The 16,447-nt window shown below is 43.8% G+C and overlaps 1 protein-coding gene across 1 annotated transcript in view; it reads right to left on the bottom strand.

Moving 5' to 3' along the window:
* The window catches only part of ADAR (adenosine deaminase RNA specific), a 58,995-nt gene that overhangs the window by 31,841 nt on the left and 10,707 nt on the right, over positions 1–16,447 (bottom strand). The window contains 1 exon segment of the mRNA XM_042439423.1: positions 2,208–3,671. Coding sequence (XP_042295357.1) covers positions 2,208–3,031 — 824 coding nt within the window. The 5' untranslated portion in view covers positions 3,032–3,671.

The raw sequence follows: 16,447 nt of genomic DNA, 5'->3' as shown, positions 1-16,447 counted from the left end.
ACCGGAGGTCCCCTTTAAAGCTATGGTCATAACTACTGTACTTCAAACTCTCAATCCTCAAGAACGCATCCTTCTTTCTCTGGCTTGGGAAGAACCTGCTCTTTTCTGGTCTCAGTGGAAAAAGTAGGCCAATTTTCCTGTCTGGCGGGTCCATTGACATACCAGAAGGTGGCATATACCGGGTATTCTGCTAGTGCTCAGAAAGGCAAGAAGCAAGAGACACTGTCTGTGTGGCTGTGCATTAAACACAGCGGATACAATAAGCAGCCATGCGTGAAGGTAAAAATAGAATCTGGTTTCCCCCAAATGTTCAAAGCAATGTGCCAATAGGCAGATGGGGAGGGTGGCTTTCAGTCTGGCCTCACATGGCAACAGATGCTCAGTACCAGGAGCAAGGCAGCACAGAATTCTCCAGCAACACACAGAATTATGGAGTCAAAGAGGTTGTTAGGCAAAAACAGGCAAATACCCACCCGATCTTCGATGAAGAACCTAAGGAAAATCCTACTTTTGGCTGTAATACTGTATGTTAGATGATGTTTTTATCATCCTGAATTGTATTTTTAAGTGATGATATTTTATTGTAATCTAGATGTTATTGTGGTTTTATGCTTGTAATCCCGCTTTGATCCACTGGGAGAGGTGGGAAATAGAAATATATTATTATTATTATTATTATTATTATTATTATTATTACATTTGACTCTAATTGACTCTATATTTGACTTCTAAGTCGAGGACAGGTTTTGGGGCCCAAATTATGTATGACCCGTGGATAAGTCGAGGGTAAAACTTAGGGGCATGTGACAAAGGATCTAAATGTTGAAACAAAGGAAAACAATGTCAAAAAGCTTACAAAAGTCCAGCAGGCATGTTGGTGCTCAGAGTAAAGGCTGGATAGATGAGAGAATAGAGGGGGGGTCTGTGGTTTCAGGAGAGATTATGCTCTTGCCTTTCACCAGGCTCCTTTTTTAAAATAAGAGTTATAAAGTACAGTACTTACACTGACCCATGGGTTAGGTGACTCAATTTTTGGGGCTGGGGGTTTCTGTTTTTTAACTAAAATACCTATACTCATTCATGGGTATATACAGTATATGAACAACGCTCTACCCTACTGAGCTGCAACTGAGGGGAAATGTATTGAAAAAGGACCACACAGCATGTATATGCAAAAAAAATTGCCCAAACATCTCTTTTAAATTTGGAAAGTAGAAGTGGACAAATGTCCATTGATCTGACATCTTCTTTTTCCTTACTCTTAACTAATTCTTTTCCCCCTTCTGGCATCTTCTGCCTAGCCACCAGAAGATGCTTCCTGAGATGGTAAAGGGCTATTTCCAAAACTGATGGAACAAGGGCAGCTTTTCTCCCCCAAAGCCTCCATATTTGCCCACATTTCTCTGTTCACTGTTTAGTCCCTTCCCACTGCTTCAAGTGCCTGAACAACAAAATCTATTATTATTAATATCAGTATTTCTAAAGCCCTATCTGTGTATGTGGCACTTTCACAGGCAGAAAATGAGTTCTTGCTCCTTCTAAATTTAGACAGACTCCCTGGCAGGCCTGTGGGACATTATTAGATTATTTAGCAAAGGCTGTCATATAACCAAAGGACTAAAAAAAGATCAAGAAGAGAGATTTCCTACTTTTATCTCAAGAGTAGGAATTGTGAAACACTCCCAATACTCTTGAATTAGTTAACTCCAACAGTCCTCCCTCTTACTATGCTGGTCAAGAGGCTGCTGAGACTTGCAATCTAATACAACTGGACACCCACCCCCAAATTAAGCAATCTATGAAAGGATTTTCTTTTTAAAAAACTGGGAAAATCTCTACTGATTAAGAAGCTTTAGGCAAGAAATGCTCAGAGATAGCCTACAGTGCCTCATATTCCTTGGGAATCATCCATCCACAATCAGACAGGATCTGGTGCCTTTCAGGAGTAAGCCCCATTAATATGAGCAGGACTTACTTGTACTATAGGACTGGGCTGTATGTGGCTGAGAAATGCCACACTTTCCAAAGTTGAAGGGCAATTATGGTGTTGGCATTTGAATAAGTTCCTGTAGCATTTTAAGGAAAACTGTCTTGCTACATTTGCTCAGATCTTATAATACTGGCAACGGAATTAACTGAAATGAAACAAGAACCCCATGCAAGGCAAGCTCCATCTCTCCCTCCCTCTTCCCGGAGAGCTCTCTTACCGTGGCTCATGCGATGGCCCGCTCTGCTTCAGCAAGACAAACTCGCAGTTCTGGTATGTGTACTGGGTGTACTCAATCAAGCCGCTGACAGGGTTCTTCTGCTGACAGGCTGCGAGCTTTTCAAGGGGGGTGCACAGGAAGGCTGTGTCAAACTGGGCTGCATAACCAGGGGACAGGGGGGACTCCATGATGCACCGGGACTCGTCCTGGTTGCTGATGGCATTCAGGTCCTCTGGGATGTCATCTGTGGCCCACTTGCCATTCTCAAAGTTGTCATAGTTGGGAAACCAGTGGTACCTGGGCCGTTTGCGGTAGTGACGATAGATGCGAGGAGGATAGATGTCACTCTGTTCCATTTGCTCAGATGCCTGCTGCCCATTCTCAAATTTCTCCTCCTCTTCAGCTTTCTCCTCCTCCTCTTCCTCCTCTTCTTCTTCTTCCTCCTCCTCCCTCTTGACCTTTAGAAGTGGAAGGGGTGGGGGAGGAGGTGAAGAAGCGATAGGAGGAGGTGGCACATCCACAGGCAGTTCTGGCCCTACATAAGGAGTCGGAGGCTGGGGGTCGGGGTCTGGGGCTGGAGGGGCAAGTTCTCGGATCTCTTCGGCTTTCACTTTGAACTGCATCCGCTTGCGTTTGTTGTCAGTGAGGGACCATTTGGGAGGATTAGCGTTCTCCTTCCGCACCTCTCCCAACTTCTCCAGGGCCACCAGGGTGGCATTGACATCCCGAGCTTTGGACAAGCCAATGTTTTTGGCCAGGTTGTGGGCAGTGGAGTCTGTGACACTGAACAAGAACTCACAGATCTTCTCCCTGACTTCAGCCATGATGGCAGAATCAAGACAGTCCTCTGGATCAGCAACGGTGTTCTCCTCTTCTCTTTTGATCCAAGAAGATGAAAATTGATCCCGGTCCCTCTGGATGGAGCGGTTATCTGGTTCTGATACTTCCTGGGGCTTCAAAACATCTGCTAACCTCCACAAAGGAGGACTATCCCCTATTTTGCACAACTGCCCGTGCTTGTGAAGCTTATACAGATGGTGGTTGACTTTCTTTTTGGGGACGTCAAGTTGACGGGCAAGACTGCGAGCTGTTTCAGTCTTCCCAGGTGTAAGCTGGCCCAAGGTCTTTAAGAGACGCTGCTCAAGCTCTTGGTCAGTAAGAGTCAGTCTCTGGATGTCTGAAACCAGCCCGCTGATTCCGCTCCTCGAGTTTCGGCCACTATCCCGTGGCCAGGGATGAAAAGGTTGCTTCTGTTCCTGCCAGCTATTGTTACAGGGAGGTCTTCTGGTTGCACTCTTGTACCAGAAACCTGAGTGAGTCTTGGGACTTTGACAGTAGCCCTGGTACACCTTGGGTTCCTGTCTCTGGGATGGCAGCAGCGAAGTTTTGGATAGCTGTCCCTTTAGGAAGAGGATCTGTTGTTGGCGAAAATCCTCGAGGCCGCCTCCCTGCGGGACAAGAGGACTGTTAAAGAAAGCTGGGTTAGAGTGGTCGCTAGGTTTGGGGGAAGCCTGATCTGAACCTTTGCCTTGAGTGGCCCCTCTGCTCATAGCGTGCTGCTGGGGCACAAGGGTAGGGCTGGCCACACAGACACCAGACGAGAGGTAGCAGTGGTTCCCTCTCACAGGGGCTGTGGTGCAGAGGCCTGGCAAAGAGAAAACAAGAGAACAAGGCAGACAGTTCAGACCTTGGTTAGACACCAAGTGGGATCCTGAAGGTTCAGCCTAACTGGCCCCACTCCATTCCACAGCAACACCACTGCATCCCTGTTTATTTTGTTGTTGCTTCCTTACAGATAGTGATTAGGCTTCATTACTAAAGGGCAACACTGGATGGTGTAGGCCAGTCTTCCCCAAACTTTGGTCATCCAGATGTTTTGGACCAAAATTTCTGAGCATTGGTCCAACTGGCTACGACTTCTGGGAGTTGAAGTCCAAAACAGCTGGAGAACCAAAGTTTGGGAAACACTGGTGTAGAGAGACCATAATGAACAGGCAGCTTATTGAGCGCAGAAAAAGCACCAAAGTTCAGCATCCAGCTTCCAACAAGGGCTAGGCAGATGGTTCCTAGGAACTCACAGAGAAGGACAGAGATTTTTCCCATCAGTTGTTCCCAACCTTGTTCCTTTGGGAACAACTAACTAAAGAGATAAGTTCTGTTTAGCTATCATTGCTACAGCTCTTGCTAGACCTCCATAAACCTGTCTGTTGCCTCTTTAAAATTAAGTTAACTCCACATCTTCCTGTATCTAACAGCACAAATCTAGATTAGTTAAGATGCTGCCTTCTGCAATATGACCCAACTTTCTTGCAGGCCTCTCTATAGCAGGGAAAACCCTCATTTTTGTTATACAGTACACTTGTCCCTCCACATTTGCTGGAGTTAGAGGCACAGGACTCCTGTGAATGTGGAAAAATTGCAAATAACAAAAACACTATCTTTTTACCTGAGAAAACACATCTCTGGGAATCTCTAGGTCTTCCAGTGGAATCTGTGGTCAACATCTGCCAGACACTGACCACAGAATTGCGCTGAAGGAGCTACAAATGCCTAGTCGAGTGTCTCTCTAGGAATCTCTAGGTTCTTCAGTGCAACTTTTGGTTAAAGGTGACCAAAGAGTTGCGCTGGAGGACCTAGATATTCCTAGAGAAAACATATTAATAAAATCCATGAATAATCCAATCTGCAAAAGTCAAAGCCGCAAATGTGGAGGGACAAGTGTATTTTAAAAAGTATATTAAAATAATTAGATCCTAGCCCATAAGATAGAAGAGAATTTTTTTAAAATCTGAAATTGCAACTGCTTGGGTCTATTTTCTATCTGTAAATCATTATCTAAAACATACAATTGTCTACTGGAGCAAGCTGTGTAAATTGTTCCTACAAAGGTTATACACACCTGTTGGCTTGAATAATAGATTTTCAAATCTGAGAAAACCAAAAACTATACACACACACACACACACACACACAAACAGTGGTCCCTTAGTATCTGTTGGGGTTTGGTTCCAGGACCCTACATGGATAACAAAATCCGTGGATGCTCAAGTCACATAGCAAAATGGTGTCCCTTATATAAAATGGAAAATCAAGGTTTGCTATTTGGAATTTTTACTTTGGGAGGGAATATTTTCAAGCCATGGATGCTTGAATCGGTGGATTAAAAAATCCGTGGATAAGGAGGGCACACAGATGTAAATCCTGAATTTTTGCGGACTAATTACCTGAGATTTTATTTTCAAATTTAGAACATTTGTGATATTTTAAAAGCTTTACATTTTGTCATCAGGCTCTGTTGACATTTGGCTTTGGCTTGAAAGACCGGGGACTGCAGGGAAGGTATTTACATATTAAGACAAGCTAAGGATGTATGTAGCTCAGTACTTTTGTAAACCTGCCTAATATTGAAGCAGTGGATACAGATATCATGCTAATCCACATCGCTGTGATGATTTCCTGGTACAATATGTCACTGTACTCGATGAAATAGAGTTGCCCTATTACTATACAGTTCATCCCCATTTAGAGGCAAATATTGTGGTATATCAGGGCTTACTCCCAAGTATGTATATGCAGGATTACAGCTGTAACCTCTTGCAGCAAATACTCAAAAATAGGAGTTCTTGTGGGCTTTTTACAACTCACTGTTGTCTAAATTGTCATTGGAACTAGTGACTTGATTGTTGGACTCTGGAGACTAGGGTTCAAATCCCTGCTTGGTCATAAAAACCTTGGGTAAGCCTCAGAGGAAGGCAAAAGCAAAACCTCTGAACAAATCTTGCTAAGACAACTTTCTTAGGGGCAATGTAATCCAGAAACTATTAGAAAGTACACAACAAGCTGCGATTAATCCATTAGCAAGGTACGCTAAGCATTTAACCACTGTGTCTTTTAAAAATGGGAGTTCCCTCTCTTCAACTCCCCAAGCCAAACTCTCAACCAGTGGTCCCCAAACTGTGCCCTTTAAGGGGATGTTCGACTTCAGTTCCTACAAGCCACAGCCATTTGGCCAACAGTCTGGGATTTTGGGAGCTGAAGTCCAAAATCCCTTAAAGAGCACAGTTTAGAGACCACTGATCTAAAGGATCCCTCCTCCCAGATATTCTTTTTAAAGGCCATGTGAAGTCAAAGGCTTTTATGGCTGGCATCCATAGTTTTTTGTGGGTTTTTTGGGTTGTGTGGTCATGTTCTAGAAGAGTTTATTCCTGACGTTTCACCAGCATTTGTGGCTGGCATCTTCTCTGAAGATGCTGGCGAAATGTCAGGAATAAACTCCTCCAGAACATGGCCACATAGCACAAAACCCCCCCCCCCCAAAAAAAAAACCCTAAGAGAGTTATGCCTTCTCTACAGAATACCCTCTCCCTGTGTCCAAGAGATAAAATAAAAAACCAAGAACAAACACCATTATCTTAGGAAGCAAACCTGAACTGGGGGCCAAGGTGGGCTGCTTGACCACTTTCAGCAAGTGGTCAAGACAAGAGAGAAAAGGGAGAGGAGAAACAGGGAGACTCTTACCTCTTCTTGTCCCACACTGGCAATAAGAACTGGGCATTGCATCGTTGGCACAAAACAAAAGAGGGAAAACTTGGTTTAAAAGATAAAGATCTTTTAAATGAGAAGGGAGAAGGCTTGCGAGGAGAAAGCGGAGCCCTACCACATGGAGACTGACGCCAGGAGCTGGTGGGGAGGGTTAAGGGAAGAATTGGCCATGATGCAAAGACTTTGCAAGAATTGCACCAGCCTCAATTCATCCCTTTTAACATTGCCTTCTGATAAGTTTCACTTTCTATTCTCCGTCTGTCCTGCCTCCTTCCTCCCTGAAACTGTCATTTCAGGCAGAGGGGTGGGGCTGGTAGAAAATTATTTATTTACATAGTACAAACTATATGATTCGTAATTCATAATATACTTTTTCTTCAAAAACCCCCACCCCAACAAACAGACATTTAGAGGATAGACATTTCATTTAAATTAAACCATCACAAGATCATTAATCATAGGGATTGCTTTCTGACGGACAAAGAAATCTAACTGGCACAAGTTTTATTTGCTGAAATATAGAAAAGAATATAGTTGTCATAAAGGTGGTTGGCTTTTCATCTCTACTCATAACAATATTTGGAACCCACTGGCGAGGAAGAAATATGCTGTATTTATGTCATCCAGAGACATTTTCATACCTCAAATGCTTGTTTAAAAATCAAATTGCATTGTGTAAACCCAAGAAATTTTTGGCTGTAACCCTTTGCTCCCTCCCTTTCCTGGGAACCAGTTCCACTGAATCAATGGATTTTAGTTCTGAAAAAGCATACATGGGATAAGTATTAATTATTAATTAATATTTATTACTATCATCATCAGATATTCTTTGGGAAAGAAAATTTAAATACATTGGACAAAGCAATAAAGAATCATGGGAAATGGTGATTAAGAAAACAGAAGAAAAATGGGGTATGAAGAAGTAAAAATTATGTTTTTATAATTTTTATAACTACATTTTATACTTCTTCACACCCCATTTTTTCTTCTACTTTCTTAAGTGCAATTTCCCATTTAACTCTCCATGATTCTTTATTGCTTTGTCTAATACATTAAAGTTTTCTTTCCTGAAGGATACCAAAGTAATCTATATTCTTTTATATATTTCAGCAAATAAGACTTGTGCCAATTAGATTTCTCTGCTTTAGAGGATTTTCCTTGCAAGACTTATTCAAAGGAGGTTTGCCACTGCCTTACTCTAAGCCTCCAGTGAATTCCCATGGATGTACTGGGATCTGAATCCTGGTTTCCCAGTCCTAGGCTAATATTCACACCACTACCCCATCCCCAGGTCTAGTGAGACATATTCTGAGCCTTTTGGTTGGCATAATAAGGGTATCGCCACTGTGTATAGCCCTATCTCAGACAAAGTTGCTTCTTTTTTCAAAGCCTTTGTTCATCCAAGGCAACCTTTTCCTTCTTGTCTACCTCAAAGTTTGTTTAAGCAACAATAGCCCTGGGAAGATGGTGAAGGAGGGCTGGAGAAACATAGACTTTCAGTATCAGGTTGCAGAAAATATCTCCAGTAAACAATGCAATAAAGCAGGGGTAGGCAATCTTTTTGAGCCGGGGGCCGGGTTGCTGTCCCTCAGACAACTGGGGGGCTGAAGCAAAAAAATAAATAATTAAATAATTTTTTAAAAAATTATGTATATGAATAAACCAGGATAAATGTAGGACAAAATTTTCAAATGGAAGACACTTTTTTTAAAAAATGGAGGACACGCAAAAAATTTTGCTGATTTTTTAAAAAATGTTAATATAAATGCCTGTTTCTGAGGCTTCTATAGACAATTGCCCCCCAAAGGCCCCGGCGGCAATCGGCAGCAGGACCGGGCTGGGGCCGGTCCCAAGGCCTCGCCAGGCCGCATCCGGCCCCCGGGCCGCAGGTTGCCTACCCCTGCAATAAAGCTTCGGTTGGGAAAGAAGGGGATTCTACTATAGCTGATCCCCTGAATGTATAGTACTGCATAGATCTTTAAGTTTGGACACCAAATAGTAACTCAGAAGAAAAATGGAGATTGGTGCAAGAAAACAAAACCATCCCAGATGCATTTTGGAACACATTTTCCTGTTCTTGTTGTGCGCTTTCAAGTCGTTTCCGAATTATGGTGACCCTAAGGCCAAATTTCTTGGCAAATTTCTTCAGAGGGGTTTTGCCATTGCCATCCTCTGAGACTGAGAGAGTGTGACTTGCCCAAGGACATCCAGTAGGTTTTTATTCTTGAGCGAGGGTTCGAATCCTAGTCTCCAGAGTCGCAGGCCAACACTCAAACCCCTGCACCTCACTGGTCCTCTAAAAAGTGTCTCTAAAATGTTCCCCAGAAGGTTCAAAATTTCCTTAGTGTCCACGGTTTGCCTGACCCAGTTGTTTCATTTCACAAGTGCCTAGTCTTAGTCTTGGATAAAAAGTTTGCCAGACCATACTGAGTGCTGTTCTTTTTTGTGGGATAGGAACGTGTCCCTGTTCTTTCCATGATATTTCTACCTCTGGTACCAAATTTTCGGTGGACAAAGTCATGCCCAATAACACACCTGTTGTATTAACAGAGGTATAGGTGCATCTATGCCAGTGGTTCCCAAACTTGGGTCCTCCAGATGTTTTTTTGAACTACAATTCCCAAAAGCCCCAGCCATGTTTGACAACTGTCAGGAATTCTGGGAGCTGAAGTCCAAAATATCTGGGGGAACCAAAGTTTGGGATTCACTACTCTATGCCTTTGCTCATCCTCCTTTTGACAATGCAGAAGAGGAATATCTAGTTGGAGTTCACTGGGCTCCCAAAAAACAGGTGGCTCTTAAATGACTGCATGGAAGGTCAGTGTGATTTCCACAGCCCCTTCTCACTATCCTGACACACCGAAAGCCACAGATGAAGGAGAAGCAAACCGAAATAAAGTGCCAAAAGCCACTCAGCACCAAGAGCATGAAGCTGGAATATCTTGATCCAGGTCAAGGGCAGGGCTGAGAACAGCAGAGCATAAACTTTCCGCCCCAGTATTGGTTAACAGGATCGAATCACACGTTTGCCTCCACAGGTGTGACATGAGACACTCACAGGGCGGTTGTGGAAGAACTTGTGGGTCAGCCTATATGGTGCCAGGACCGCACAGGTACTGGGAGCACCAAGACAAATCCAGGGAAGGCCAGATTGTACCTGCCTCTTCTCTAAGGACAAGCCGTCCCAAACACTGCACTGAGGACCTGTCAGAATCCTTCATCATGCCAACAAAATTCTTTTGAAATCCCAAATTCACAGAATCAGGCATTCAAGGGGGATTTCATTCCAGTGCACCAAGGGGTCTCATCCTTCCTCTCCGCTACTCCCTGCAAAATGCCTGAACTAGAAGGCTGTGATTTGATCCTGGGGTGATTTTAAACATGGTTATGCTTGCAAGAGATGAACAGGGTCGTCAGTGTTCACTTGCAAAGTTGTTCCAAGCAAAACCAACTACACTTGGCCCTTATATTTGCTGGGATTAGAGGTGCAGGACCCTTGTGGGATTGGAAAAAGCATACAGTGGTACCCCGGGATACGAATGCGCCGCCTTACGAAATTTCCGGGTTACGAAAAAAATCCATTTAAAAAAACTGTTCCGGGTTACGAAGGTTATTTCGGGTTACGAAAAAATTTTTGGTGCTTTTCGGCGCTATTTCGCACGAAATCGCGGCTTTTCCCCATTAGCGCCTATGGCTTTTTCGCCTTACGAAGATTTTCGGGTTACGAAAGCGGCGGCGGAACGAATTAATTTCGTAACCCGGGGTACCCCTGTACATTAAAAAAAATAACCTATACTGTATATATATGTGTGTGTGTGTGTGTGTGTGTGTGTGTATATATATGTATATATATTTACCTGAGAGAATCTCTAGGTCCTTCCACAACTCTATGGTCAACATCAGGTCGTGGAAGTTAAACACAGAATTGCCTGGAGGACCTACAAATGCCTAGAGAAGTGTTTTCTCTAGGAATCTCTAGGTCATCCAGCGTGACTCTATGGTCAACCTCAGGCAGAGCTGGAGGACATATTAACTAAATTCACAAAAGCTGAAGTCGCAAATGTGGAGGGCCAAGGGTACTTGGCAAGTACAGGCATGCCTCAGTTTAACAAAGCCTCTGAGATCAAAGTTCCTGTTTACAAAGTCCCAGCTCCTCCTCATCCTCTTCTATCTGGAAGGAACTTTTAGCAGCATGAGCATTGGGAGAGATAATGGAGGTGGGCTGAAAAACACAGGAATTCTGTGTTGAGTTGCAGCAGGATGTCTGCAGCAAACAATCCTGCTTTAGATAATGTGACTTGGCCATTTTGGGCTATGGGTGGTTTATAATGATGGGGAAAACTTCCTCCCCCACAAAACCAGAAGCCACTCCTGACTTTTATTTATTCATTTGTTCATTCCTGGGATTGAAACAGGATAGGGAAGGTGGCTTGAAGTGGCTGATGGTTCCCCTGAGTATATACTTGGGGGAAAAACCCTTTAGGGGATTGGGTGGAAACAGTGGGTTTCCCCAATTCTTGTGCACCTCTGCTCCATATATAGGCAAGTGTGGGCAATTGCCTATGTCCTGGTATGGCCTATGCCAAGTATATGCAGCCCTTGCCTCCCTCCTAACTATGGTGTGAACAGCTGGACTGGCTGTGATGACAGTACTGGCTTAAAAGATTGACAAAGTTGTGTGCCTGTGTTTGAATCAGAGCAGCCTTTAGTCCAAATTCCAAGTCCTCGTCTTTCTACATGGAAGAACAGAATCATGTCTTCTAACAAGGAACCATCCTAGGGCACCTTCAGAAATAAGAGATTTATTACACCATGAGCTTTTGGACTATTATAAACTTGTCTTAACAGACTGGCTTCTCTCTAGCTAAGGACTTCTCTGCCACATGAAACTAGGTTCTCCCCCCCCTCCCCACACACTCCTTTTAGTTGCACTGGGGGGTTTTGCCATTAAATGATAGCTGCCATAGGAGTGTTTTTAATGGGGTCAGCTATACTCTTCTCACCTGTTGCCAACTGTGTTTCGGGGAAATGCACAACTCTCTAGAACGAAATTCTAGGTAACTCCCCAAACTACAAATCCCAGAATTCTGTGACAATTCAAGTGCTAGATACAACATTGCTGTACAGAATAGCTTTCATTATATAGCGACTAAGGAAAAACTACATTGTTTACCATAAGAAGGGATTTTTGAGGAGATAAAAAAGGACGGCATCTTGAAGACCTTTCGAAAGATAATTCAAGACACAGGGGTCATAAGGGGAAAAAAGGTCAGAATTTAGCTGTCATTTGCAACTAGCACTCCAAAAGATCCATACATACTGCCTGCATTCACGCATATTATTTAACCTGCTACAATTCTCTAAGTACGGTGGACAATCAAAAGGAAAGAAATTCACATACAGGAGGCAAACCAGGCAGTCTAGTCTGTTCTTGCACATGCCGGCAAGCCCTCAAAGAAACTTGCCAGCCATAGTTCACCTGGGGCTCTGAGAGCAGCCTTCCTGGCCTTGTTCTAACTACTGGATCACTTGAGACAGAGAGGTGAAATTTCATCCCAGCAGCAGTTCACACACTGTGCCTTGCAACAAGGTTCAAGCAAGGTAACTTTATCTCCGAGGGGAAGTACATGCCCAATATTCATAGCACCTCTGAAACTGCTCTGATCCTTTTGAATCCACCAACGTATCGTGTAGCAGCCAAGTTTGCAGTTTATACACATCTCATTTCCTCCGCTGCTGGAAAAAACCCTCTGAAGAGCTTCCTTCTTTTGGTTCTTAACAGCAATTCTCTCAGGCAGCTGTAATACTTGATGCGGAGAGGTGTGCACCAACAGCATGTCTTGACAATAGTACTGAGTCTACAGACTAACACTGTTATATCCTTGGAGGTCTTTAAACAGAGGCTGGATGGTCATCTGTCAGGGATGGTTTGATTGTGAGTTCCTGCATGCCAGGAGGTTGGACTGGATGGCCCTTGCGGTCTCTTCCAATTCTATGATTTTATGATTCTATATTAATATTAACCTTTATTTATAGTTCTTCTCCCCCCTCCAAATCAAGAATCAAGGCAGCTTTGAACTGAAATGATTGCAATACAATTAAAAACATACAAAGAGTCCATACTAAAACAGAATTAAACCATGAACTATTAAAGACAGAGAAAGTACTCTGTGTGAGTGAGTGGGTGAGCTTGAAGAGGCTTTCAGAATGTCCTGTACTACTGATTTCTTGTTTTCTCTCAATGGTCTTGCTTTTAATTCTATTGTTGGTTTAACAGTATATTTTAATTTTTCTACAAATTTTAAAGCTGTACTTAAAAATTAAGTGATTCACTTAATTTTTAGAACTTAAATTTTATTTCCTGGAGTACCCACATGGCCAGAAGGAAGAGGGGCCTGCCTGCACGACTGTCCCTCCAATACCACCTGAACTGGAAATAGGTAGAATCATAGAGTTGGAAGAGACCGCAAGGGCCATCCAGTCCAACCCCATTCTGCCATGCAGGAAATCCAAATCAAATCATCCCCATTGACAGATGGCCATCTAGCCTCTCTTTAAAGACCTCCAAGGAAGGAGGCATGTACATGTTGACAAAATGCAGGCTGGTGACTAACATCATCGTATTTTTCTCCTTCTGTATGTTTTTCAACATCTCTGCCTGATGAAGAAGCCAGTGGCATTTTGAAAGCTTGCAACATGTATTTTGTGCATCTTGGTTGGCCTAGTATTTTGGATGTTATTATACTTTACCCTTTGTAAGTCGTCTCGAGTCACGGACTGGGGAAAGGGCAAAATATAAATTTTTAAAAAATGAAAATAATGCTGGTTATAACATATATAAAATTATTATTATTTATATATGTAATATGCTTGCTTACATATTATGCTTTCTGAAGTTACACTCCATGCATCTGATGTAATGGGATGCAGTTCACAAAACCATATACTGTACTATACAAAGGTTAATAGTCTTTAAGAGGCTACCAGGCTCTTTGCTGTAACAGCCCCCTTCTCTAAAAATGTTATTAGTAACTCCAAGTTTGGATGGAATCTCCACAGTTCAGATGTATATGCAAGAAAATGTAACTATCCCCAACAACAACAATATACACCAGTGCTTCTCAACCTTCTTAATGCAGTGACCCTTTAATAGTTCCTCATGTTGTGGTGACCCGCAACCATAAAGAAGTGGTGTCTCGGTTCCTGAGACCATCGGAAATATGTCTTCCAATGGTCTTAGGTGACCCCTGCGATTTAATGTGGGAAAGAATGAATTAATGAATCCTCATTCAGTCCAGACATGTTTTATTAATCGTCATGAAGTCAGCTTTGATTTACGGCAGCCCTGTGATTGACAGACCTCCAAACCCTCTGTCTCCAACTGCCCTGCACAGGTCTTGCAGACTCAGGGCAGCCTCACTGAGTCTATCCACTTGTAATGCAGTCGCCCTCTTTCCCTACTGTCTCTCACTTTACCAACCATGAACATCTTTCAGTCCAGACATAATTTTGTTTTGGGAGTGGGTCGGGAATTATTTTCAGAGCATCCCAGCTCCACAAATGAGACAGCTTAATCTATGAGTAGACCTTTCTACAACTACAGACATTTCCATTTGCCATACATGAGTCCCAATTTAAGAGAAGATGATGTGTAACACCTTGGCTTCTGCCCGGCTGAGAAACCCAAATGATCAGCTGTCTAATTCTCCAGTCTGTTCAAAGAATTCTCTATTCTATTCAAAGAGGTTTTCTTTCACTGGCTACCAGGTTTTTTTTTAAAGGGAGAACCAATTTATAATTTTGGGTGTTTTTCAAACCAGGAAGAATGCGCATTGAGAGAAATGAACACCACACATAAAGCCAAGTCAATGCAACTGAATACAGTACTTGACTTCAATTCAAGACAGGTTAATGCCCTCTTTACAAACTGCATATAGTGCTTATTTGAGTGTTGGGATTGCGACTCTGGAGACCAGGGTTCAATTCCCAGCTTGGCCATGAAAGCCCCTGGGTGACCATGGGTGAGTCACACTCTCTCAGCTTCAAAGGCAATGGCAAACCTCCTATAAGCAAATCTTGCCAAGAAAACCCCTGGTTACTGTAAGTTGGAAACAACCTGAAGCCAAAAAACACACACATGAGCGCTGCCCTAAACCCAGTCTAGAAGAGCTGTGGTTTAAAGACCAGGGAAGAGCACTACTTTGAGAGCGGTTATGAGTTGCACGTGGCTGAGGCTGTTAGGTCAGGCAGCAAAGGGAAAATAAAGCTGTACAAGAGAAGGAAAGAACAGTCTTCTTGGACCAGAGATTTCTGGGAAGCCACTGATATGGCATGGAAAAGCAAAAGCCAGGGAGGCTGGATCAAGAGAGGAAAAGGACTTTGGCAGTTTTGAAATCCCCTAGCCCAAGGAATAATAATAATAATAATAATAATAATAATAATAATAATATGTCACTCCCCACCATGCCAACGCTGCCATCCCTTGCTGTCTCCCCCATTCAGAGGTACAGCAGGCCCTTGGTAATCTGCTGTGGTTTGGTTCCAGGACACACACATACACGCATGTGGATACCGAAATCTGTGGGTGTCGAAGTCCCATTAAATACAACGGCAAATTAAAATGGCATCCCTGATATAAATCGGCAAGCTCTAGATTTGCTTTTTGGAATTTTTATTTTAGAAGTATTTTCAAACTGTGGATGGCTGAATCCTTGAGTGAGAAATGGATGGATAGCGAGGGCCAGGTGTATTCTGCGTCTCTACCTCAAAGCTCCACCTTACTTTCTTACAGATCGCCTTCCGCTCCTCCTTCCAGCTCTGAGTATAAGCAAACGTCTAAGTGTCGTGGTTATGACCCTGGAGTTCAGTTCCCCCCTCGGCCATGGAGGCTGGCTGGTGACTTTGGGGGAGCCCCATGATAGGCAGTGCATCCAGACTTCAGAAGTAATCTGCTGTGACTCCACTTTAGCTGCCATGGCTCAAAGCTATGGGAGTCTGGGGACTGTGGTTTACTGTGGCATAAGAGTTCCACTATGGTGAGGCTGGCGTACTTTGGTCACATCATGAGAAGGCACAACTCATTGGAGAAAGTGATAGTGCTATGGGATTCTGGGAAATGCAGTTTGTTGTGGCATGAGAGTTCTGCTCTAGTGCCACAGCAAGCTAGAGCTCCCAGAATTCCATAGCACTGAGCTATGGTCGTTAAAGTGGGGTCAAACCCAGGGTGACCAGAGATCTCCCTTTTCCTGGACATGGACTCCATTTCAAACTTCTGCCCGGGAAGAATTTCCAACTTACAGCTCTGGGACCTCAACAAACTCCAACTCCCAGAATGCCATAGCCTTGAGCCAGAACGAGAGTGAAAGCGGGGCCAGACTGGGTTATTTCTCCAGTGAGGCTGCAGCCCTGAAGAGGTTTTTCTCCTGACTCTCCCCCATCAGAGGAGGGGGCTCTTGGGGCAGGGATCCAAGTGGATCAGGGGCAGTTCCTGCTGCAGGCAGCCCAAGGCCTGGGCCGGGCCTACGAGGCTCTGAGGCCGCTTCCCTTCCTCGCCCGGAGGAGAAGGAGCAGAAGGAGGCCTTTGCCCCCGCCGCCTCCTCCCTCCCCCGCCTGCATTTAGGGCTTACCGTCCTCTTCTTCCTCCTCCTCCTCCCCTTCGCCGCCACTCCTCCGTCGAAAGAAGACGCCGCCGCCGCCGC

Source organism: Sceloporus undulatus, chromosome 9 (assembly GCF_019175285.1).
Source record: "Sceloporus undulatus isolate JIND9_A2432 ecotype Alabama chromosome 9, SceUnd_v1.1, whole genome shotgun sequence".
NCBI classification, from domain to species: domain Eukaryota; kingdom Metazoa; phylum Chordata; class Lepidosauria; order Squamata; family Phrynosomatidae; genus Sceloporus; species Sceloporus undulatus.
The sequence above is the reverse complement of the archived record's forward strand: the minus strand, read 5'-3'. Positions and strand labels throughout refer to the sequence as shown.